Source organism: Myotis lucifugus, unplaced genomic scaffold (genome assembly GCF_000147115.1).
Source record: "Myotis lucifugus unplaced genomic scaffold, Myoluc2.0 scaffold_13, whole genome shotgun sequence".
Taxonomy (NCBI): domain Eukaryota; kingdom Metazoa; phylum Chordata; class Mammalia; order Chiroptera; family Vespertilionidae; genus Myotis; species Myotis lucifugus.
In genome coordinates this window covers 1,438,822-1,464,614 of record NW_005871061.1, presented here as the reverse complement: position 1 = coordinate 1,464,614, position 25,793 = coordinate 1,438,822, and the positions used below count along the sequence as shown (strand labels likewise).

The following is a 25,793-nucleotide window of genomic DNA, read 5'->3' as shown; positions in this document are numbered from 1 at the left end:
CCACAAAATACCGACTTCTGCGCATGGGCCACGAAGTTTCAATCACACTGTACATGCACGCCCGCATGTGGTATTTTGTGGAAGAGCCACACTCAAGGGGCCAAAGAGCCACATGTGGCTCTCGAGCCACAGTTTGCCAACCACTGGTCTATACCATATATTTTGAAACTTTATATGGTCTTGTACTATTTTCTAATTGTTTGTACCACTTCTCTCCTCTACTAAACATAAACCCTCTGGAAGCTGGAGAGTAAGCTCCTTAAAATCAAGGATCACACAGTTTTTACTCACCACTGTCCCCTAGTTCATAGCTTTTAGTAGATGCCTAAAGAAGGTTACTTCCCTAAGCATACACAATTGTAATCAAGAACATCATTTTGAATGTCTGTCTCCTTCATTTCATCAGGGCAAGGATTTTTGTCTTTTTGGTTCACTGATGTCTCTCAGGCACCTAGAAGAGTGTGTGGCAAATAATAGGTGCTCAAAAATATTTCTTAAATTAATTATGGATCTAGATTTCAGAAATTTTTGTTTGTCTACCATCCTTAACACAGTAGATGCTTGATAAATTTATTGAATTAATGAGGCCATAATCATATCTTCAGCTTCTTTATACCACTATCACTGTTGAACACATGGTAGACACTCAATTCATATTTATGATTGATATATTGGAAATTAAATAGGCTTGTTACTGAACTTTTTGTTATCATAGCTGAAAAGAAGTTACCGATTTGTTTGCACATACAGGGAATAAACCCTTTCTATAGCAGTTAAAATATTTCTACTATGACCACTGATTTTTTTAAGGATGGAAATGTCAACTCTGAGGTGACAGAGAATATAAGGAGTTGGCCTGCACTATAGTAGAATAGTTATCAGATACTAAAAAGAAATCTCACTTAGTGAATAGAAACATAGTCCTCCATCAGAAGACACTGGGAAACAGCTTAGCAATGGCTACAACCTTGCCATGAACAGAACATCTAGATTAACTTAAACAGCCTTCAGCTAAAGCCTCTCTAAGCATGCTTTCCCTCCACTCATTACAGGAAATCAGTCTTTATTCTTCAGCCAAGAAGTGCACGGTAGTTTTTGTAAACAACATAATCTTATCAGAAACTGAAGTCCATAGAAGTTAGGTAATCAGTGCTAGGGTTTAAAAGTGTGTCTAACCCTGGTATATGGCAAGGCAACTAGGAGTAGGGAGTACTAAGGAACTACAGGGAAATCTCCAAGGAATGTCAGAGTCAGCTATGCTCTTCTTCAAATTTGAGAAATTCCTTTTCATTCAAACTTGATGTGATGCTGAGTCATAGAAAGACGCGCTCTCCAGTACGCCACATCTCTAGGGAGGCCCTTTAGCCAGCCTCTGTTAGTCATTACTATAAGCACAGGCATGGGGCCAGCGCCATTCACACTTTCCCCTGTTCTGCAGCAGACAGACTGAGTTCTTCTAATCCTTGTGTTCCTTCTCCCCAACCTCTCTAAAAGCCTTCTCTGAGGGAGAAATAGCTATAGCTTGGGGGCTAATATAGCTTTAAGGAAACTTTTGGCAGATGCGGATGTCCTAACATCTGGGCAGTTTTAACAGAATCCCGGAGGCCCGGACAGACCGGGAGCCACTCGTTCTAGGAATGTTAAATTAGAGAAGTTTTTTCAACTGATGAGAGAAGCAGAGAGGAAGGAGAAAGAGAACGAGGAGAAAAAAAGACAGCACCAAAACCTATAAAACAGGTAAGATCTGCTGCTTAACCCCTCTACACTACACTACTCCCACTTTACAACCATGGGGAGTAACAAGATTCATGACTTGGGCAACATGGCTGGGGGTGGAGGGGAAGAAAGAAGTTCTTTTATGAAACTGGATCATATGCTGTTTTTCATTTGAGCTGTGACCTGGCTGCAGATACAGGTTCCCACCACCTTCCCGATGCTCAGCAGAGGGATGGCTGACTCCAGTGAGTCAAATTCTCAGTCTGAAATTGTGGAGGAGGTGGGCAGGGAAGCAGTCATAGTCTCAGAGCATTGGGTCTGGAAAGGAAAGTCCTTCTTGCTCCTGAACTAAGGAATTGGATTGAGGCTGCATGTGGGAGGCGGGTTCAGGGATTAGTTTATCTAGCTGTTCATGTTCCTGAATTTCTTTAAACTCCTCTTTCTCCTTTGGTTCTCTTTTTCTGATTTTATCTCTTTCCTTCAGCTCTGACAGATTACTTTTCTTTCTAGCTTCTCTCTCACATCTTTCCACTTTCCCTGCCTCCTTCACTTGCACTCACTTTTTCTCTATCCTGCTTCCTTGCCACTGTCTCTAGACAAAGTCTAAAGTCAAGTAGCAATAAATTGGAAGATGAATTCATGCCATTCCTGGACTTCTTGTGTCCCTTGGGGACTCTGGCCAGAATCTGCCATCTTTTTGTTTCTCCATTTCTGGGACTGACACCTTCCCTGAGCACGGCATTTCTTTGAAAGTATGTGGGTGAATAGGTGTTTACTGAAAACTCCAGTGGCCAGTTTATACCAATGGGCAGCAAGCTTTAATACTGTCATTTATGAGGTATTTGCCTACTGGGAACCACAAAACTCTAATCCCACCAGAGTGAGACCCGGACAGGAAATGAGAAGGCAATTGGAGCTTGCTCACCCTCTCCTCACGTACCTCAGTAGGTTCTTCCCAACCTCACTTGACTTCCTGCTGGCTCAGCAGGGTAAAACTAGAAGGTTAGACTTGAACTGAAAGCCAAAAGCCACTACCAAACCACTAAGCTTCAAAAACCAAAGCTATGAACATAGGTAGGGTATATTTACTAACTAAAGATAGGAGACATTCAGTCCTGTCCAATACAAAGTTGGTAATAATAACTAATATATAATGATTGTTTCCCTATGTTCCAGGGAATGATTTTTCTATAAGGTAGATAGATATGAACAACAGTGTGGTGATTGCCAGTGGTGAGGGAGAGGGAGGTAGAAGAGGGTATGGGGGAATAAAAGGTGATGGAAGAAGACTTGGGGTGGTAAAAACACAATATAATGTACAGATGACATGTAGAATTGTGCACCTGAAATCTGTATAATTTTGTTAACCAGTGTCACCCCAATAAATAGGAAAAAAATTAACAAGCTGGGAAAGAATGTAGATACTATTATTATTCTCATTTTATAGATGAGGAAACTGAGGCTCAGAGAAGTTAAAGAATTTGCCCATATCCCCATACCTTATAGGGACAGAATTGAATACATATTCAGATCTGTATAACTCTAGTGTTCAAGCTTAGTCCATACAGGTAATGCTTTCCCAGATTAGTGGTTAAGGGAATACCAGCTACATTGATTAAACCATTTAGATAACAGGATTCCATCTTTATTCTATACTAGTAGCCAGTAGGTTGCTGATGCCCTCCTGTAGCTCTCTGCCTGCTGCCCCGCCCTCCTGTAGCTCCCCCCGCCCCCCCCCATAGCTTGTTGCCTGCCCTCTCCTGTAGCTCTCTGCCTCCCGCTTACTTGCTGCCCTGCCCTGTCCTGTAACTCTCAGTCACCGGCTAGTAGCCAGTAGTTCCCTGCCACCCTCCTGTAAGTCCTCCGCAGCCCCGTGTCCCCCTCCCCCAACCCCCCCCCCCCATAGCTTGCTGCCCTGCCCCCTCCTGTAGCTCTCCGCAGCCCACTTGTACCTAGCTGGTCCACCCTCCTGCTGATCCCTGATCTGGTCCTGACCTGCTTGGTCATTATGCCTCAGGGTATAATGGCTAATTAGCATATTCCTGTCTTATTACATAGGATGACTTTATGTTGGCCTTTTCCTGGTCTTGGTACCTCAGTGTCCCTCACTATAACTTGTACCATGGAATATTTGTATCTGATCTCACCAAGGTCAATTGAAAATTGATTGTTTTTATATCCTTCTTCTGGGAAGGAAAAATACCATAAATAACAAATAGAGTCTTGTTATTCTATAAAGTGGAAGATTCTTACAAAAGGGGGATGATAAAATAGGCATTCATTAATTTAAAAATCTCTTCTTCCTCACAGATCCCACATTTCTGCTTCCTCTCACTTTTGGAAGTTCATTGATGGCTGATTTATGAAAGTTATTTTCCTTTGTCCTGGTACTTCTGGCCATCTACTCCTATTCTTGTCTCCCTAACAATCCCTACCCTTTAAAAGGATGGCCGGTAAAATAACTCAAAGAGGAGCTCTCTCTCTGCTGCTCTTCCTTGCTCCAGCAGTGACACCAACATGGTTAGCAGGTAAGTTCTAGGAGCTGTGGCCCATTATCTCCAGGGAAGGTGGGGCCTGGACCAGTCTTGGAGAAGGGAAGTGTTAGACTACAATGAGAGACACTTAAATTAGATACCAAGAACTATTCTCAACAACAAAGATGGTTAAATGTTGTAATAGGCCACTAAGGGAGGCTTTGAGGCAAACTAAAAGATATTTGAAAACAGCCTGTGCCCTAGCAGATTTTGCTCAGTGGATAGAGTGCTGGTCCATGGACTGAAGGGTCCTGGGTTTGATTCTGGTCAAGGGAATGTACCTCGGTTGCAGGCTTGATTCCCAGCCCCAATAAGGGCAAATGGAGGAGGCATCTAATCGATGTGTCTCTCTGACATCAATGTTTCTCTCTGTGTGTCTCTCCCCCTCCCTTCCACTCTTTCTTAAAAAATCAATGGAAAAAATATACTTGGGTGAGGATTAACAAGAATGAGAAGGTTGGACTACATGGCTTTTGAGTCCATTATCTCACCTGCTTTACCTGCTTCTGCACTTAGCTTCCTCCCTCCCTCCCTCCCTCTCCCTCTCTCTCCCTCGCCCCCCCCCCATCTCTCTCTCACCCCAGACTGTATTGATAGGATGAGATTTTTAAAGCCCCTTTCTACCAAAGATTTTAATGACAATACAGATCACATTCTCTTAAACAGGAATCCCCCAGTTTCTTCTGGCTTGTTCCTTGCTTCAGAAGGGATGGGCAGTTCTGGATTCCTGAGTGTTTCATCCTTTGCCCCTGGAAACATAGGGAGCTGAAGAGAACAGACTCAGTGAGGAGAGGGGGAAGGGGAGTAGAAAGAATGATGGAAGGATAATGAGGGGGCACACAGAGGTTTTTGATTGGGTCCAGCTGTAATTCCAAGTGCTAAGAATATTCTGTGGCCTGCAGTGTCTGCCCTCATGGAGGGCTGGGGGAGAGTAGGGGAAGGAGACAGGCCCAACCAATGGAATTAGGAAAATATCCAGAGATGAGTAAATAACAAACTGCTTCCATCACAGCCACAGTCATTGCAGCTAAAATTTTCCACATGTCCTGGGTTCCTGATGGAGGACTTTGGCAATAGCTCTGTTTGTCTGGAACAGCTGCATGAAGCTTTCAAACAAATATGCAAACTTCTCCTCTTTGGCTTAACCTAGCTTTGTAGGGGGTGAAGCACAAGGGATGTCATTGAGATGAAGAAATTCAAGTCAAGCCCTTGGCAGAATACACACTGTTTGGAGTTAAAGGAGCCATCCACCCCAACTTCCAAAGCTTCAGTTCAAGTACATAACACCAAAATCCAGCCAAAGACCATAGGACTTAAGGAAGTGGAGATTAGATGCCTCAAAACCTGATTTTGAACACCTGTAAGAAACCTCATGGAATACAAAGGCCTTTACCTTAATCAGGGTGAAAGCCTGAGCTATTGGAGTCTTGAGGAAAGGGCAGTTTTATTTTAAAACTTAGACCTATCTGAATTTCTCAAAGGGCTGTTTGCAAAGGTGGCACTGGCACTCCCACTCCCACAAGAATCACCAAGGTCACCACTCATTCTGAGGAGCCCAGGCTGGGAAATCTCTTACAGCCCTGAAAACCCACTCATTCTCCCTATTCTGTTTTTTAGGAGACTATATGATGAGAGAAATCTGGAAAATTTCCAATAATCTTTCTCCAAATTGCTAGCTCAGCTGTCTGAGCTTGTTCCACTCATTTATTCATGCATTCGCTATATATACTGACTTCTCTATATGCATCCAGCACGGTTTTGTTCCCAGCTATAGCTTTGTTCTCAAATGGGAATGGCACAAGGAAAGCAGGGATAATCAGTAAAAGGACCCAGGAATAATCAGCCAGAGATTGGGAATGGTTAAGAATATAAATAAAGCAAACAGTGGGTTAGAAGTGTATATTGGCATATCTATGCAGTTCAGAAAGTCAGAGCATATTTGCTATTATAAGCCAAGCATTAGTGTGGATCTGGAAATAGTCTTCAAATATCAGTTACTTTTCCAACCATACCTTTGTGAAGGGCAGTGCTTAGAGCGTCTGTACTATGGAACCCAGTAATAGACCTTACAGTAACCACTGAGGAATGCTGCCCAAATCTCTCTACCCCGGGGCTGAAGAGGGACAAGCAGATAGAACAATGTAGAAAGGGTGCCCTTCTAGTTTCTTATGTCTCATCTCAATATCCTAATATTCATAGAAAATACCCAAAGACAGGCAGAGAGAGAAAATGGAAAGGCTTAAAGTAGTAAGGTGACTGCCATCACAAAGCAAACTTGGCACTGGTGCAGCTACCTCTGCACCCTGGTGGAGACTATAATTATCTGACTGAGTCTTCCCTCAGCTTTCCCACATCCCCTGTAATTCTAGAATGATGTAAAATACTTGTTGGCTTTACATCCCACACACACAGAGTAAAAAAAGCTGGATTGCAAAAAAGATTTCGGATTTTTAGCCCTGCTGCTGGACATTGTTCAAAGTTTTCCCCTACTGCCATCTTTAGTGGGGTGTCTGAGTTTGGTATTGAGAGAGTCAAACAGCCCTGGGCTGGAATGTCCACTCTACTTCTTACACGCTGGGAAACTTGAGCTACTCCTTCACTCCTCTGAACCTATTTCCTCATCTATACATTAGAGAGAAATAAGGGTGTCAATTTCACTGAGATGTTAGGATGGCATAATGAGATAACACATGTAACGGGCTAAACACAGAACACGTGATGAGTGATGTTAGCAGTCATTGTTGTTATCCAGCCATAGGCATGTCATTCCTGTTTGCTGGTCTGGTAAATAGAGGCTTGCTCCCTGCTGGCCATTTCCTTACAAGCAAGCTCTGGAACAGGAGTGTGGGGACTGAATCCTTTGCAGTGGTTCTCAACCTTGGCTGCATATTAGAATCACCTGGGAATCTTTGTAAAATCCTGATTTCTGGGCCTCATCCTCCGGAAATTCTGTTTCTTTGCTACTAATGTTGTGGCCCCACCCCATAACAAAGAAACAGAATTTCCGGAGAGTGAGGCCCAGAAATCAGAATTTTAAAAAGATTCCCAGGTGATTCTAATGTGCAGCCAAGGTTGAGAACCTCTGCTTTAGGGAATCACACACATCTGGCCTCCTGTTTACAAGAGCTGTTTGAAGCTAATGCTAAACTGAAACAGCTGGTGAGAGTTTTTTGGCCTCCATGAAGAAACCTCCCATGTGAGAAAAGCGAGAGCAAGCCTGGGGAGAAATAAAGGGAAGCCAGAAGAACTGAAATGGGAAAATATAAAAAGTCAAGGGAAAGAGAAAAAATGAAGTCTTTCCTCTGGAATGAGGGCAAACCAATGAGGACATGATTTCATAAGGCAAATTTTCTATTTGATTCATTCCCTTGTTCATCAAGCTGGACTGGTTTCCCAATACCCCCCACCCCCAGTCTGTGGGGAATGGAGGAGCTTCATCATCTAGCCATCTGCTCCACCCTTTTGTGTAGGGGGCCCTGAGCTTCTTCCCAGAGAGGAGGCAGGCACTTTGTGGTCTGAGTGTTTACACAGGCCAAGGGCTCCAGAACTAAAACCCAGCCCTGTCCTGGAAACACGACCTTTCCTGGAAGTGAGGAATTGTCTTCTGACTCCAGCATGGCTGGCTGTTGTATTCCTGTGCGTGCATTAGGGCTCAGGGAGGCTGGAAGGAGCGCTTCCTGAAACTTCACTCCGGAAAGCACCAAGTTGTATTCCAATTAGTTTGTGTTCATGACTGATTTCCTGCCGTCTAGTGGAACACACTGTTTAGTCTCCCAGACAGCCGCAGACCTGCCTGTACCAGGGACTGGGCCACTTAACGGAATGGGGGTGGACTGGAAATGTTTTCCAGCTCATCAGCTCCCTGTAAAACTCCTGCTGATTAGAGGAACCAGAAAGAACTCGGCTTGCTTTTTCCTCCAAGGGACTCTGCTTGTTTTTTCCTCCAAACCAGGACAAACCACTCAGGACATAAAACTATTTTCATTTCCCCTTGCCCTTTGAGCCCTCTCTCTTTGTCTTGGCATGCCACTCTTAGCAATAACAACCAGGTGGCAAAAAGTTGGTGCCCTGTGGGCTAGTGGGAGCTTGAGGAATCACATCCTTCTGAGGACTGTGAGCAGGCTTGTCACTAGTGGAAAGACCCTTACTCAGGCTCTATTTTTTCCTCCTATCTATGACAGCTGTCCAACCTCAGAGCTTGGTTATCAGTGACTCACCAAGGAAATGGGTCATTTATAGCCCAGACTGGTGGGATTGACTGATGATCAAGATATTTAGCTTTTTTCTCTTTCGAATGGAGGCTTTTAGTGCTACCAGTGCCCCCCTCCCCATCCCATTAGCTCCCCCTTTATGCACCTAAGGTATTGAGGTTTACCCATAATAATTCTGCTGCTTTACAAGGAAGAATTTTTCTCACTAAATATCCACCTGGCTCGCCACCCCTATATGGAGTGCCCTGTCCTCAGTAAGGGACCAAGTTGAAAGGGGGAATGGTTTGGAAGGACTTGAGTAAGAAATCAATATGTCATATTAATATTGTCTTATTCATTCTAGGTTCAGGCTACTACCCAGATGAAAGCTACAATGAAGTATACGCTGAAGAGGTCCCACAGGTCCCTGCCCTAGACTACCGAGGTAATACTCACTGCTTCTCGGGCTCAGAAAAAGTTTTTTCTAGCCTAAGGCCTAGGCCCTCCCTGAAGCATCCTCATCCAACTTGGCTTATGTGTGCCAAAACTGAAGCTCAGAGAATTAGGGGCCATGATTTCCAGTCATGAACTTGGTTACTGACTTGTTTGACCTCACCTCTCTAGCACTAAGGCTGCCCATCTATTATTAGCCATTAAATATGGACTGAGTACCTCCTGTAAACCTAGTCCTGTACAAGGTAAGCCTGTGGATGATACAAAAAACTGTACCCACCAAGGAGCTTACATTCTGCTGGGAAGGATTAGTGAGGAGGCAATAAAATTAGCACATGTAGAGCAAGTAAGTGTGAAACTATGTGGTAGCAGTAAATGCAATAGATGTTAAGAAAAAGAAGTCAGGGAAAGGGTCATGAAAAATGACATTTAGACTAGTTATTGAATAATGGGTGAATTTTGAGAACTAGAAAGGAGAGGGGAGGGCATTCAGACAAGTAGATGGCCACAGATATAGAGGTATGAACAAACCCACTTAGAGGAAGGAGCTAGGAAGAAACCAGCCTGATTGGAGGAAATGGGATGTGGAAGAAGTAGTAGAAAATAAAGTTGAATATAATAGAGTGAGACCAAATTAGGAAAGGCTCCATAATCTACAAGACTCTTCTAAGGAGGGGCAGAAGGACTGCCTGTGACGAATCCTGAATAACTATTCCTGTACTAGAAAAAAAGTTAGAGCAGGCAGTATCTTCCACTTTCCCTGAGGATTATTTCAGCCCTGGGCAAGCTGGTAACTCTGCCAGCATTATCTGAAGTTAATTACAGAGAAGGCCCTTTTAACCCTGTTGTAAGCACTTTGTTTCCTTTATTATCCCTGAAAAGTGATAGGTGAATAGTTGCATAGATCAGAGGCCGTGGGCCTGAGCTCAAGTCCCAGCTACTCCACCTTCCAGCTCTTTGACCCCAAACAAACACCTTTATATGCCAGACACTGTGCTATTCTATATAATAAAGAGGGAATATTCAAATTGACTGTCACTCCACCACAAAGATGGCAGCGCCCACAGTGGAGGCGGGGGTTTCCCTAACACAAGATGGCTGCACCCACAGCGGAGGCTGAGATCCCATAATGAGCCTTAACAAGCAATCAGCAGGGATCTGAGTCTGTGCCCCCCCTGCCCCCGTGGGGCTTGACAGGGGACCTCAGGCTGCACCCCCTGCCCTGGCACCAGGCCGGGTGACCTCAGGCCGTGCCCCCCACCCAGCAGGGCTTGATAGGGGACCTCAGGCTGCTACCCCTGCCCCAGCGCCAGGCTGGGGGACCTGAGGCTGTGCCCCCCGCCTGGTGGGGCTTGACGGGGACCTCAGGCCACACCTCCTACCCCGGCACTGGGCCAGGGGACCTGAGGCTGCACCCCCCACCCCGCTGCCAGGCCAGGGGACCTGAGGCCACACCCCTCGCCTGGCGGGGCTTGACAGGGACCTCAGGCCTGCGCCCCCTGCCCAGCAGGGCTTGACAGGGGACCTGAGGCTGCGCCCTCCTGCCCGGCAGGGCTTGACAAGGGTGGGACCGGCCGAGTCTGGATCTAGCCCAGTGGTCGGCAAACTGTGGTTTGGCAAACTGCGGCTCGTGAGCCACATGTGGCTCTTTGGCCCCTTGAGTGTGGCTCTTCCACAAAGTACTGACTTCTGCGCATGGGCCATGAAGTTTCAGTCGCACTGTATGTGCATTCCCGCACTTGGTATTTTGTGGTATGTTGTGGAAGAGCCACACTCAAGGGGCCAAGGAGCCACATGTGGCTCGCAAGCCGCAGTTTGCTGACCACGGATCTAGCCCAATGGGGGAGGGGGCCGGCCGGGTCTGGGTCTCATGCAATTTTGACACACACATGGGTGGGCGGGAACTTGACTCTGGGCCCCGTGGTGTGCTCCAGACTCTGACAGGAGGAAGATATCCATAGAAATTTTGCTAATATTCTTTGATCTCTGACACTTCTATTATAGAGAAAGGGCAAATAGCAATATTAAAATATTTCCTCTAATTAATCCCCTTTTAATGTGCACAAATTTTGTGCACCGGGCCACTAGTGTATTTTATAAATGTTATTTCATTTAAGTAAGGTGCATGCTTGTAATGATATGGGAAGGTCTCTAAAACATTTTGTTTATTTTAGAAAAGCATTGGTGAAAACAGTGAGCATACTACACTATTCTAAATGTTAAAAAGGAGGAAAAAATAAGAATATGTAGTAATAGTTGCTTTAGTTGCTTGATATGCATACACTATTAACAGTGGTTCTTTATGGGGGGACCAAGTGGCAGTATGTGTTGGAACAGGGGTGGGAGAGAGGCTTTACCCTGTAACATTTTATACTTTTTGAATTTTGGACCATGTGGTTATATTACCTATTCAGAAATGTAAATGCATACTTCAAAATAAAAACCTAGCATACTTACAGGAGCAGATAATAGAGTTAGAAAAAAAAATGGTTTTAGAGCCAGTCAAAGCTTGGGTTAAAAATCTCTGCTCCTTACTTGCTGAGGGACCGTGGGCAAGTTAGTTCCTCACCTGCAAGATAAGGCTTTTGGGAGAACTATTTGAGATAATGGATGTGAAGTGAAAATATAAAGCATGGTGCCTACACAGTAGCTACTCAGTAATGACTAACACATTTCCTGCAAGACATTTTCACCATGCCATAATTAGCATGGTTTCAGTTTCCCATCAGCATTCTTTGGGTACAGTTGTTCAGCCAGTTGTGAACTTCCATAACTGTACTGTCATCTCTCCTGTATTTCTGTATGTCATCCACATCAATGGCATGAAGGGCACTCTCATATGCCTCACTGACTTCCACATAGTGTATCCTCTAATTTCCCCTGCTCTACCAGTCTGGTGACTCTAACCAAAAAGGAAATGAGGTCAGTCTTGAATGACTTGTTCTTGAGGACACCTGGAGATCAGCACTTCCCTTTTTAACTGCTCATAAGCCTGTATTTAAATACTGTGCTATCAGTGCTGTTGCTCTTACCAGGCTATAGTTTCCAGAAGCTGCATTCTTCTTCCTTTTGGGAATCTAATGTGCAGCATGGTGACTATAGTTCATGTATGGTGCCAGGTGAGTACTAGACTTTTATGAAGGGGACCACTTCATAAATTATATAAATGTCTAACCACTATGCTGCATATCTAAACTAATATAAAATAATATTGAATGCCAACTGTAATTGAAAAATTACATTGTACACCTTAGACATATGCAGTTTGTTTGTCAATTATACCTCAAATAATTCTGGGTGGAAAAAGAAATTGGGATAATGTTTTTGTTCTTTTTCAGCTTCCCAACATGCTTTCTTTATACCAGGATTCCTCTGAGCCTACAAATTTGAACTTATTTAGCTCTATATTTCCCTTTACTAAGTTTGCTTATTCTATCTCTTCCAATCTAATGTGTATTTTTATTGATAGAATGTTGGAGAGAAATAGGACAGGAGTGATTGTTGAGGCCCCAGCCTCCCATATAAAGTCTTCATGATATGTGTTGTGATCACACAATTAACAGCTCTGCAACTGTAGTGCTTCCAACTTTATGTAGTTTGGAGATGGTGTCTCCAGATGGCAGCCTTGTGTCACAGCCACAGGCACAAAACTAATGCTGAAAGCCACAAGTGTGTTGTTGCTTGAAGGATAGCTTTCTTACTGTCTTCATTCTTTAGCTGCCTTCAAGCGGAGGCTCCAGCCTTTCTTCCTTTAACTCCTGATGCACTTTTATTCAAACTCCCTTTGTTTTTGTCCCTTAGGATTTGGGAATTGAATGAGCTCATATGAGCCTTTAGCCTTCCCAATTTGAGACTAACAGATTTATGTCATACTGTGTATGCATCCTTGGACAGGTGGCCCTCTGTCTGTTTATAGGTGCTCCTTTAAAATCTGAACCCGCTGAAAAGTCATTCCTAATTCCTATTGTGTAGCCAATGAGACGACTTTATGATGCTTTTATAATTTAACTAGAGGCCCAAAATTCATGCAAGGGGCTCAGCCCTCACAGCCTCGGCTTCATCCGGAAGGTCGTTTGGCTGTCCGGTCTAATTAGCATATTACACTTATATTATTATAGATGGCCCTATTACCTTTTGTGCTCAGTATTGATCTGGGATTGGACTTTCATTCTTAAGCAGCCTTGTTTGATATTGCATTCCCTTCCTCTCTCTAGCTTCCATATTTGTATCATTTAAATTTTTTTAAAAAATTTACCTATTATAAAATTCACTCTTTTTGGTGCAGAGTTCTATGAGTTTTGACAAATGCATAGTCATGTAAACACCACCACGATACCAAACAGCTTCATCACATCAAGAACTTGCCCAGGGCTGCCTCTTTGAGGTTATCCCAGACCTCAACCATTCGCCCACAGAAGAACATTTGAATTGTTGCCAGCTTTGGCCATTCTGAATAGAGGTATTTTAAAACATTTGTATACAGGATTTTGTATGAACACAGGTTTTCATTTCATACCTAAAGTGGGATTGCAAAGTTGCATGGCAAGTGTATGTTTACTTTTAGAAGAAACTACCAAAATATTTTCCAAAGTGGCTGTGTCATTTTGTATTTCCCCCAGGAATGTGTAAGAGTTCCAGTTTCTCTCCATCCTCACCAACACTTGGTTTTGCCAGTTTTTGTGTGTGTTTGTTTGTTTGTTTGTTTGTTTTAAAGTGTAGATATCCTAATGGGTACATAATGGTATCTTGTTGTGGTTTAATTTGCATTTCTCTAGTGACTTATAATGCTGACCATCTTTTCATGTGCTTATTTTCCATCAGTATATCCTCTTCAGTGATATATCTGTTCATGTCTTTTGTCCATGCTCTAACTGGATTGTTTGCTTTCTTCCTTTGGCGTTTTGAGAGTTCCTTATATATTCTAGATACCAGTCCTTAGTTGAATGTGTGGTTTGCAGATATTTTCTCCAAGTTTGTGGTTTGTCTTTCATCTATTAACAATGCTTTTCATAATACAAAAGTTTTTAATTTTAACAAGGTTTAATTTATTGTCTTTTTTTCCTTGTATTAATTGTGCTTTGCATGTCTAAGGACTCTTAGCTCTAGATCCCAGAGATTTTGCCCTTTTTTAATGTTTTATAATTTTACTAAATTCATGATCCATTTTGAATTATCTTTTTATATAAGGTATGAGACTTAGATTGAGGTTCTTTTCCCTTCTCCCTTCTCCTCCTCCTCCTCCTCCTCCTCCTCCTCCTCCTTATCTATGGAAGTTCAATATTTCTCCAGCAACATGTGTTTGAATGGCTATCTTCCCTCCATTGAATTGCTTTTGAATCTTTGTCAAAAATTATTTCAACATACTTGTGTGGGTCTATTCGCTGTTCCATTGATCTATGTGTCTGTCCTTTCACCAATACACTGTCTTAATTATTGTACTTCAGCTTACTTTTCTTCTATTGTTACAGTCCCCCGATGGTGTTATACATTAAATATCCAAGACGGAGAAGCCACATGCTATTCACCAAGGGGAGGGAATTATCACAGCAGCTTGGGCACTCGTTGTGAGCTCTCCTGTGACCGGGGTTTTCGACTGATTGGGCGAAGGTCGGTGCAATGCTTGCCAAGCCGCCGCTGGTCTGGAACTGCCTATTGCAGACGTAAGTGGTGCGTGTGCAGATGCTGATGTGTATATATGAGAAAGGTCAGCAAGCCAGTCACTGAGTGTATATGCCTGGAGGTGTTACTATGCCCTCTTTCAAGTGAAAATTAAGAATTTTTCACAGGCACCCAAAATGGCCTTTCTCCATCCTAACATTTTAGCTCATTTTCTCTCCCTGTGTTTATTGCCCGATTAACATGAGCATTTAAATAGCAACCAGCTCTTCTGGCTCAGGGAAGCAAAGGAGTGCATGTAAGACTTGGGCCTGGGGCTTATGTGGACCTAGGCCTTCTTTTGGCACTCTCAAGGATGTGTGGTCTCAGACTCTTTCCCAAACTGCTATACTTCCTGGCCTAAGGCCTTAGGAGGCCTTGGCAGTGAAGCTATGAGACATCTGTTATTCTTCATTTTCTTCGGAAAGCCACAAAGAGTCCTTAGGCTAGTATGTGGGGGTGCTAAAACACACATTCCAAACCATGTCCCTCTCAGCTCCCAGATCTCTATCTTATTCCAGCGCTACAGGCTACCCTTTTTTAGCAGCTGAGCTTTGTCTGTCTATATGTCTATCTCTGAATGACATTTGAAGGACCCCATGTGTGCAGGGCTCTGTATTGGTTGTTCAGGAGCTTACTCAAATCTCAGTTCCTCCCAGGCAGCTTATAGACTAATGGATAGGAACACAAATATGTGCACATAAAGGCAGTGTGACCAGACACAGAGTGCTGAGCATTCAGAGATATTGGGTTAGTCAGAAAAGATGCTGTGGAGGAGAAAAGCTTTATAGTCAGAAATAAGGAAGCCACTACACCCCTTTAGATGTCTGTAATTAATTATTTTAAGAGTTGGATACCATTATTTACAAAATAAATTAGAATTAGCCTCACAAACTGAAATAATATAAGTCTATAAATGAACATAAAACCAGTTAAAAGAATGGAGATGTACATATTTCCAGGTCCCTAGAATTACTTAATTACTATATTTGAAGAGTGAATCTGACTTTGCCCTTTCTCATAAGTGACAAAAGGGCAAATGCTTTGGATGTATCATTGTCACTGTCATATAATACTAAGTAAACAAATTCATCTGCAAAGACAAACTTTTTTTCTTGGCCCTGATTTCAAGGAAGTAATTTTTGCATGCAGAATACTAAAAAACATAAAAGGCAATAATCTTCAAGTCTGGTTTGACCAAGAAGTAAAATGAACATAGCTAATAGAGTCTTTATGCAAAGCTCCAGTAATTGAATTTATGCAGGGTTAGAACTTAGAAATGTAAAGGAATGTGTGGCTTGCCCACTTGTTTCAAGTATCAGATATCTCAAGCTAGACTTTGGTAAGCATAGGCTCACAATCACCTCATGGTAGCAGTCTCCACTTCTGGCACATGTGGTATCTAAAGCATATGGATTCCCCTTTAGCCAAAGTTGGCCCTCCAGGCACTGGCCTGACTTGTATTCTCACACAGTGAGAGGGCCAACCTACTTTCACATGTAAGTGGGCCTCAGCTGAGGAGTGCTTGTGGCAATACCAAAACTATAGATATACTAGAGGCCCGGTGCACGAAATTTGTGCATGGGTGGGGGAAGGGTCCCCTCAGCCCAGCCTGCACCCTCTCACAATCCTGGACCGCTGGTTCCTAACCGCTCACCTGCCTGCCTGCCTGCCCCTAACTGCCCCCCGTGAAAGCCTGATCACCCCTAACTGCCTCTGCCTGCCTGCCTGATTGCCCCTCACTGCCCCCCCTGCTGGCCTGGTTGCCCCTAACTTCCCCCCTGCCAGCCTGATCACCCCTAACTGCCTCTGCCTGCTGGCCTGATTGCCCCCAACTGCCCCCCCACCAGCCTGGTTGCCCCCAACTGCCCCCTTGCTGGCCTGGTCACCCCATGCAGCCTGCTGCTCAGTCGTTTGATCATCCCTCACTAACCCCCCTGCCAGCCTGGTCGCCCCATGCAGCCTGCTGCTCGGTTGTTTGGTTGCCCCTCACTAACCCCCCTGCCAGCTGGGTCAGCCCACACAGCCTGCTGCTCGGTTGTTTGGTCGCCCCTCACCCCCCTGCCGGCCTGGTCACCCCATGCAGCCTGTTCAGTCGTCCATTCGGTTGCAATGGTCACTTAGGCTTTTATATAGATAGATATAAAAGCCTAATATGCAAATTGTCCACTTGGGAGTTCAACCTGGAGACCAGGAGTTTGATCGTTCACTATGATGTGTACTGACCACCAGGGGGAGGCACAGAATGAAGGAAGGCCCTGGCTGGCAGCCAGCAGCCAGGGAAGGAAGGCCCTGGCTGGCAGCTGGAAGGAAGGCCCCAGACAGCAGCCAGAAGGCCCTGATCAGCCCTGATCACCGGCCAGGCCTAGGGACCCTACCCATGCAAGAATTTCATGCACCGGGCCTCTAGTATTCAAAAAGGAGCTTTGAATTTGCTCAAGGATATCTAACATTTGAGGAACAAGAGGTAAAAATGAATAGCAGCTGAGGCCCTAAATGAGCCCAGACATTTATATGCATTATCCCTTTTATGAAGTTCTATGAAGTATCCCCATTTTTAAAAAATATGTATATTTTATTGATTTTGGAGAGGAAGGGAGAGGGGAGCTAGAGAGATAGAAACATCAATGATGAGAGAGAATCATTGATCGGCTGCCTCCTGCACGCCCACTACTAGGGGTCAAGCCCGCAACCCAGTCATGTACCCTGACTGGGAATCGAACTGTGACCTCCTGGTTCATAGGTCAAAGCTCAACTACTGAGCCATACCAGCCAGGCTGAAGTATCCACATTTTAGTGGTGAAAACACTGAGACTCAGAGAGATGAGGTAACTTCAAGTCAGAGAGCTTGTAATGAGTGGAGCTGGGATCTAAACTCAGGTGTGATTCTCAAGTCCATTCACTTGGACAAGTAATTTACTTCTTTGAGAAACACCCCTCCCCAGCACTACTGTACGTTATAATCTTATATAATAAAAGTCTAATATGTTAAGTGTCCAGTCCACCAGTCGGCCATTCAACCAATCAAAGTGTAATATGCTAATGATATGCTAAGGCCACTCAACTGCTTGCTATGACACACACTGACCACCATGGGGCAGACAGTTAACCAGTTGCTATGACGTGCACTGACCACCAGGGGGAAGATGCTCCAACTGGTAGGTTAGCTTGCTGCTCAGGTCCGGCCAATAAGGACTGAGTAAGATGGGCCAGACACACCCTGGAGCCCTCTTGGGGTCCCTCCTCAGCTGGCCAACCTCTTGCATCTCTCCTGGCCCCAATCATGCATCGTGGGGTCCCTCGGATTGGCTTGGACCATCCCGCAATCCGGGACACCTTGAGGGTTGTTGGAGAGCCAGTTTTGGCCCGATCCCACAGGCCAGGCCGAGGGACTCCACTGGTGCATGAATTTGTGCACTGGGCCTCTAGTATAAAAATAAGAAAGCAATTAGTAAAAAGAGCCAATTAGGCACAAAAATGTAAGGGCAGTTTGGGGTAGGGTTTTCTGTATTTTATGCTATCTCTGATATGGTTCTCCCTGTGCTAGATGCCATCACCTCCAGATAGTCCCATAAGCCACTGAGCTTTCTACTTGGTTTTCTCTTAGAGATGAGATGCCACACGTTGCCATTCATTACGAGTGGCACCTACACTTGCACAAATGGGGTGCTTCTTGACTCCCGTTGTGACTACAGCTGTTCCAGTGGCTACCACCTGGAAGGTGACCGCAGTAGAATCTGTATGGAAGATGGTCAATGGAGCGGAGGCGAGCCTGTATGTGTAGGTAAATGTTGGTTTACTCCCAGTTGTCCTGCTGCAAAGAGTCATCCTGGTATTGTGTCCACAAAGGATGTGGAATCCTTATAGCAGAAGGCTTTTCTGCTTGCTATGAGGATGGCACTCTGGACACATGCTTAAAGAAGTGATCATTTCCCCTGCAACTGGTGTTTTCCCCCAATTTCATTAAGCATCTTGAATAGAGAGTGTATGTTTTACCTACCCAGTGGTGCAATATTACTTCTATGGGTTCCCTTCATGGAAGACAGGGGGCCCATGAGTCAGCACCTAATTTCTGACCTTGGCAGACATAGATCCCCCCAAGATCCGTTGTCCCCACTCACGTGAAAAAATGGCAGAGCCGGAGAAACTGACTGCTCGAGTATACTGGGACCCACCTTTGGTGAAAGATTCTGCTGATGGTACCATCACCAGGTGAGTAATAGATGCCCCTTATGCCTCCCAGCAGCTTCTCCCAGGCTCTCAGGCTGAGACTACTGTGATGATGTGCCCCTGATCCTAAGAGTCTCTTTCCTTAGTGCAGCAGTTCTCAACCTGTGGGTCGCGACCCCTTTGGGGGTCGAACAACCCTTTCACAGGGGTTGCCTAAGACCATCGGAAAACACATATATAATTACATGTTGTTTTTGTGATTAATCACTATGCTTTAATTATGTTCAATTTGTAACAATGAAAATACATCCTGCATATCAGATATTTACATTACAATTCATAACAGTAGCAAAATTACAGTTATGAAGTAGCAACGAAAATAATTTTATGGTTGGGGGTCACCACAACATGAGGAACTGTATTAAAGGGTCGCGGCACTAGGAAGGTTGAGAACCACTGCCTTAGTGATTATTTCACTCTGTCCCATGTAGGGTGACACTTCGGGGCCCTGAGCCTGGTTCTCACTTTCCCGAAGGAGAGCATGTAATTCGTTACACTGCCTATGACCGAGCCTACAACCGGGCCAGCTGCAAGTTCATTGTGAAAGTACAAGGTTCGTCCCAAAGAAGTCTTCCATTTCCACATTGTTCATTATTCCTGCTCTGCCCTGACCTTGTAGATGCTCACCACAACCCTCTCTTTTCTATGCCTGAAACAGACACTCATGGGAGAGGGGGAAAACAAGTTCACTAAAAAGGGTTATTCAGGAAGCCTGTATGATATTGTGCATACATACGTTTCAGAAACCCTGACCCCCCAACAGGATTTTTTCATTCTCCTAAATCTAGATAAAATTTACAAAGATATTCTGTATCCCTTTTCTTGGCCTTCTAATCATCAAATCTAATCAGCCTGCATCCTCAGTCTTTCACCTTTGCTAAAATTGGTGGTGTTGCATGCCTGATTTTACCCCTTTGTTTAGTGTTGTTTTGTTTTGCTTTTTCATTATTAATATAATTTATACTCAGTTTTGAACATGTGGGAAATATAGAAATATACAAAGGAAAAAAAATATATTACCCCATTGTCCAGAAGCAACCTTTTAGTATTTTCTTTCCAGTCTTTTATCTACACATACTTTAAAAAACATATAGTTGAGATCATACTGTATATCCAATCTTAGATCACCCTTTTCATTATAACACAAATAATTTCCCATGTTCTTTAAAAATTCTTCAGAAATATTTTAATGACACCATAATAATCTACTTCTAAGAATATAACTTGCTTAATATTTCTCCCACTGATGGATATTTAAGTCTTTTTCTATTTATTTTTAATATTAAAATTAATTTTATAAGGTGGTCATCCTTATGTAGGGTGTCTACAAAGTCTGAAAACAAAAATGGCAATATTTATTTTACAGAATGATGACAATATGTATATTCACTTGTCCTTCCAGATTTGTTGAACACCTTTGTCTACATTTCATATTTAATTCCTTAAGAAAATTCAGCCTTTATCCTCAGTCATTGGAAATATGAAGAAGTCATTCATTCTGATCATCCTAGGTCTCCTGATCTAGAAAACTCAGCATGAGCACCCTCTTAACCTTTTTTTTTTCTTAAAAGAGCTACCATAGCCCCTAACTTGAACTCCTCACTGACAGTGAGACGCTGCCCATCACTGAAACCACCACAGCATGGCTACCTCACCTGCACCTCAGCCGGGAACAACTATGGCGCCACCTGTGAATATCACTGTGATGGAGGTTATGAGCGCCAAGGGACTCCCTCCCGGGTCTGCCAGTCCAGCCGCCAGTGGTCAGGATCACCGCCCATCTGTGCTCGTGAGTGAAACCAGGGAATGAGGAGAGTGAATATATTGATCATGGCTACTTTGGAGGATCTCCAAATGTGTATAGCACAGGGATTCAATAGTAATGTGTGTGATATGAGAATGGGGGAGTGTTCTAAAATGTGTTTATTTTAGGGGCTAGTGTTATCTTTCTGAACAGTCCTACTCCAAGATGAAGGTTTTAAAATTTTCAAGTGTTCTTTCAGGATTTCCCCCAAGGAAAGGGAGAAACAACCAAAAAGGGTTATCCTGAAAGACTGGAATTCCTAAAGATATTGTTACCCATGCTGGGGTGAAGGAGAAGGCCATACTCTGATTGGCCATCTGCTTCTGCCCTAGCTATGAAGATTAATGTTAATGTCAACTCAGCTGCTGGCCTTTTGGATCAGTTCTATGAGAAACAACGCCTCCTCATCATCTCAGCTCCTGATCCCTCCAACCGATATTACAAAATGCAGATCTCTATGCTACAGGTGAGACCTAATCCCCTAATTCAGGCTTAGCTTCTTTATATACCCCCTAACCCCACCCCATTATTCCTTTACCTCTTCCAAATCAGAGTTGCTTTTTCTACAGCACAAACTCTATTTCTTCAAACTCTTTATGGACATTGACCAGTTTTACTCTAGACAAATTTATCACACTTTAAAAACTGCTATGTTTTTACTAAAAAGGCAGTGAGGAGCCTGGAATGGTGGGTATGACTTACAGGGGGCTTGGTGAGGGTAGGTAGGGAGTATGGTGGAGCACTGTAGAGAGACTTGTAAAATAAGTATGATTAAATGTAAATGTTGGGATGAAATTATGTTTATGTTTTCAAGGAATAATAGCATTAACAAATACTTATATGGTAAGTGCTAGATGGGTACCAGGTATATAAGTATGTGTTTTATGTATATTCACTTAATTCTCAAAACAACCCTTAAGAGGTAGGTACTATTACTATCCTCATTTTAAAGGTAAGGAAACTGAGGCATAGAGAGGTTAAAGATTTGCCCAGCCGATAAGGACAGTGACTCTGAAAGTCAGGACTAGAGGAGTAGCCCAAAGATTAGCTAGTAAGTGACTGGGCCAGGATTAAACTCAGTCTGACTCGAGGATCTGTGCTCTTAACCAATACTTGTAACAGAAGAGAAAGACAAGTATTGTGATATCTCAAAGTAAAATGAGGGAATTGCACAATGATTTTTAACACGCTGAGATACCTAGCCAAAGGCACTTATGGGGAAGGAAAGGTGAATAGGACAGAATAGATATGAACATTGGGATTTATAAAGAAAATACACTAGGATCTTGAAGAGAACTCAGGGTATGATGACTAGACTAAGAGAACCAGCTCTAAGGAGCTGCAAAGGTGTTTTCTAAAGGTTGAATCTTACAACTTGCCAAGAGGCCCATGATGGAAGCAGCTTTATAAAAAGCATGACCCTGGGTATCTAGACCAATAAGGACCAAATTCCTCCAGGGATCCCCGCCCCCCCCCCCAAGAAAAAGGCAAGCAAAGGCAATACCTCAGCTTGAACAGAAAGCAAGAACAAGAACTGGAACCAGCCAATAAGGACAGTGACTCTGAAAGTCAGGACTAGAGGAGTAGCCCAAAGATTAGACAAGGGGTTGGGCACCAGGGAGTGTTCACTGAGACTTTAAACCTCACCCCAGGTAACTGGCTCAGAGATAACCCTGCAAGGCAATGCAGGACAAAGAGCCAGGGTAGAATTACAGGGTGTACTGCCTGGTGTGAGGAAGGCAACAAAGGGTAATGAGAAGAACACTGGCACTATTTCTGAGAAATCCTGGAGACAGAGATTATAGCCTAGTGGTAAGGAGCACACACTTGGGTAGGCAGTAGCAGCCCTAAGTTTAAATCTTGGCTAAGAATTTTACTGTCATGCAAGTTTGAGCAAGCTACCTTTTTACTCTACAGAATAAGAATATCACCTGCCTTGTTAGGGGTAAGTTAGATTATGCCTGCGAAGCATTAGGTATGTGTATTCAGTAAATAATAGCCATTATTATCATATCACAATAGCTATCCATTAAGAACCTATGTAGGTTCCAACTGTAATATAAATAAGTTATGGTGACTATAGTTAATAATATTGCATTGTACTAGTATATTTTAAAGTTGCTAATAGAATAGAGCTTAATAATTCTTATTACAAGAAAAAATTGTAACTATGTATGGTGATAGATGTTAACTAGACATCTTGTGATCATTTCATAATATATACAAATATTGAATGATTATGTGGTATACTTGAAATTAATATTATATGTCAATTAGTATCTCAATTTAAAAAAATAACCTACATAGTTTAAAACCTATAAAAAATGAAGGAAGTAGGAATTGTGTTCCTGCAACTTATAAATTATATTTCTCTTTTCTACCCCACATGTTATAACCAGCTTCATACACTTAATTAGAATAAAGAAAACACTGTTAGGGCAAGTAAATCAGGAATGACAGAGGGAAGAGGTTGTAGACCCCATCATGTGATGGTTGGGAGAGAAGACCCTCCTTTCCCACACTGCCTCACTGTGGTCCCTGGAAGAATCAGCGAAGTAGTCTTAGGTTTGAGTCTGAGACCCTTTTCCATAAAACCTTCTCTCCCCTCCCAGCAATCCACCTGTGGACTGGACCTGCGGCATGTGACCATCATCGAGCTGGTGGGGCAGCCACCTCAGGAGGTGGGGCGCATCAGGGAGCAACAGCTGTCAGCCAACATCATCGAGGAGCTCAGGTCCAGGCTGAAGGGCCACAGGGAAGGGGTGGGCAGAAACCCTAGGTGAAACACTGGCAACAGGAGGGTGTGGGAGAATCAACTATACTACTCTCTTGGGGCACTACTGTGTTTGAACTCTTTGGGTACATTAGTTAAGATCAGAGAGTGGCCATATATCAGAATCAAATGGAGGGGGGCTTAAAATACAGAGGACCAGGCCCCATCCCAAACCATCTCAGGACTGTGCTTTCTTTTTTTTTTCAATAAGGCATATCCCCTGACTCTGAAGTACAGCCAGAGCTCAGTCACAAGCCCAAGCATGACTCAGATAGGCCTCTGATCCTGTTGCCTCAAGGCCTCATCTCTTAAACTTGGACCTCCAATAGGCAGTGAAATCTGAATCATATCTATCTGCCCTTGGGGGAAGAACAAACTATTGGTGACATGTGGTAGAAGTTGACTTTTCTCATTATCTATCCATTATCACCCTTCCAATGCCTCCACATATACTCAGAGCCAATAAAGCCACCACACCTCTCTTTTCTAGATACCCTACCTGCCTCTAGGTCTCATTCTCCATAGTGACAGAAAGATTCAGTCCCAGGTAGGGAGAGACTGAGAAACACTCAGAGGAAGGAGACTGTAGACTTGCAGCTACAGATGCAAGAGTTGATCAGGTGAATTGATCTACCTATGAGCTATCATCTATGGTTGTGCAAGTATGCCCAGCTCAATTCTAGAAAACACTAGTCTAGAAAGCACGGTGACTGGTGCTCCTTGGACTTATTCTGTGCAGCCCACATTACCATATGAGAGAAACATCACCTAGTAATAATGTAGCTGCTCCATCTGCGGTGAGGAAGGGACAGCTTAGCAGAGCCAGACATACAAGGTCAGCAAGTGCAGAGTCAGAGCAGAGAAAAACAAAGGGTTTTGAGATAGGTAGTAGAGACAAGGACTCGGTTGGGGAAGGAATTAGTCCATCAGTGGAGCTACAAAAGGTCAAAGGGTAATACAGCCTAATGGAATGAAGCCCAGACAAGATCTCACACCTCCCTGGACTCCTCTCTCTAGGCAATTCCAGCACCTCACTCGCTCCTACTTCAACATGGTGTTGATTGACAAGCAGGGAATTGACCGAGAACGCTATATGGAACCTGTCACCCCGGAGGAAATCTTCACATTCATTGATGACTACCTACTGAGCAATCAGGAGCTGACCCAGCGTCGGGAACAAAGGGACGTATGCGAGTAAACTTGAGCCAGGGCATGGTTGAGGTCAAAGGAAAAGCTCTCCTAGTTGGCTGAAACCAGGGTCTAATAAAAGGAGGAAATGGTTTCCCATAATTCTAGGGACAGGACTCTGAGGTAGATGAGGTTCACCAATCTTGGGACATTTTCAGGAACCTTTTTAGGACTGCATAATAGTTTCCCTAAGCAAGTCTCTGCTTTAGGTAGCACTGGAGGAGCATAAGAAGCTACGTAGGGACTGAGAAGCGGCCCTGGGCAGTGGGTTGGTGGTAGGTTTTCCTTTCTTAACCTGGGCTTCTCCCAGCTCTTCAAAGTCTTCTAGAGAAGTAAATCCTAAATTCATTCACTAACTGCTGTGGGTTTTGTGTGCTGTTTTTTGTTGTTTTGTTTTGTTTTGTCTTTTACATTAGTAAGCATTTAATAATGTTGTTTGGTCATTTTTTATAGCACTATTCTTTGTGACTCCTTTCTATATTTGGGGCTTACCAGTATACACAAACATTTAAGTTAGTACTTTGAAACAACAAGTTTGAGGTTGTTTGTGTTGCAACATGTATAACGTGTTTTCTTGAAGGGCCATCTGGATTAGGAGGACTGCCAGGTTTTAAGGGGAAGCCTGGTGACACCAGAATACCTTGCAACCTGCACAATGATAAGAGGCTTTATTTTCAACCAGTATAGTCAAACCACAGCAATTCCTTCCTGTCCTGAAGGAACAAAGTCGCTCTATCATGGGTTTTCCCTTCTTTTTGTTCAAGGAAATGAACAAGCTCATGGACAAGATCTGGGTAATGTCCCAGCCCCAGTCAGTTCCCAGTTACTTTGCTCCAAATTCAGATGGTAAATTTTTTATGGCATGGGATTCTTCTCTCTGAAATTAAGTGTAAACAACCTTGGGTATTTTACAGCACTTTTTTAAAGAGAGTAAACAAAACATTGGCTTCATGTCTAATTTTTCTTCTGGAATGTAAAATCTTTTTAATTAAAGTATAATTGATATACAATATAATATTAGTTTTAGGTGTATAACATAGTTAGATTTCACATTTATTCACCTTACAAAGCGATCACCACAAAAAGTCCACTAACTATCCTATATAATAAAGAGGTAATATGCAAATTAACCTTCATGCCCTCCCAAGATGGCTACCTATGACCAGGTCGGCAGGGGGGGTTAGTAAGGGATGACCAAACAACTGAACACCAGGCTACAGGGGGTGACCAGGCCAGCAGGGGGGGGGGGG

General features: G+C 43.5%; 1 protein-coding gene across 1 annotated transcript; it reads left to right on the top strand.

Annotated features, from left to right (window-relative positions):
* The first annotated feature begins 1,436 nt into the window (after positions 1-1,436).
* SRPX2 (sushi repeat containing protein, X-linked 2) lies at positions 1,437-25,440 on the top strand. Its single transcript, XM_006084691.3, has 11 exons — positions 1,437-1,737; positions 4,027-4,244; positions 8,805-8,885; positions 14,362-14,553; positions 18,156-18,332; positions 18,634-18,760; positions 19,210-19,331; positions 20,388-20,567; positions 20,915-21,048; positions 23,195-23,316; positions 24,373-25,440. Exons 2-11 carry the CDS (start codon positions 4,163-4,165, stop codon positions 24,551-24,553), a joined length of 1,398 nt encoding a protein of 465 aa, XP_006084753.1. The 5' UTR covers positions 1,437-1,737; positions 4,027-4,162; the 3' UTR covers positions 24,554-25,440.
* Positions 25,441-25,793: the final 353 nt, after the last annotated feature.

Bases quoted from the DNA above. Each gene is read 5' to 3' on its own strand.
- SRPX2 (XM_006084691.3), top strand. From the start codon at position 4,163: ATGGCCGGTAAAATAACTCAAAGAGGAGCTCTCTCTCTGCTGCTCTTC. The intron at 18,761-19,209 runs GTGAGTAATAGA...TGTCCCATGTAG, and splicing joins GCTGATGGTACCATCACCAG to GGTGACACTTCGGGGCCCTG. The intron at 20,568-20,914 runs GTGAGTGAAACC...CTTCTGCCCTAG, and splicing joins ATCACCGCCCATCTGTGCTC to CTATGAAGATTAATGTTAAT.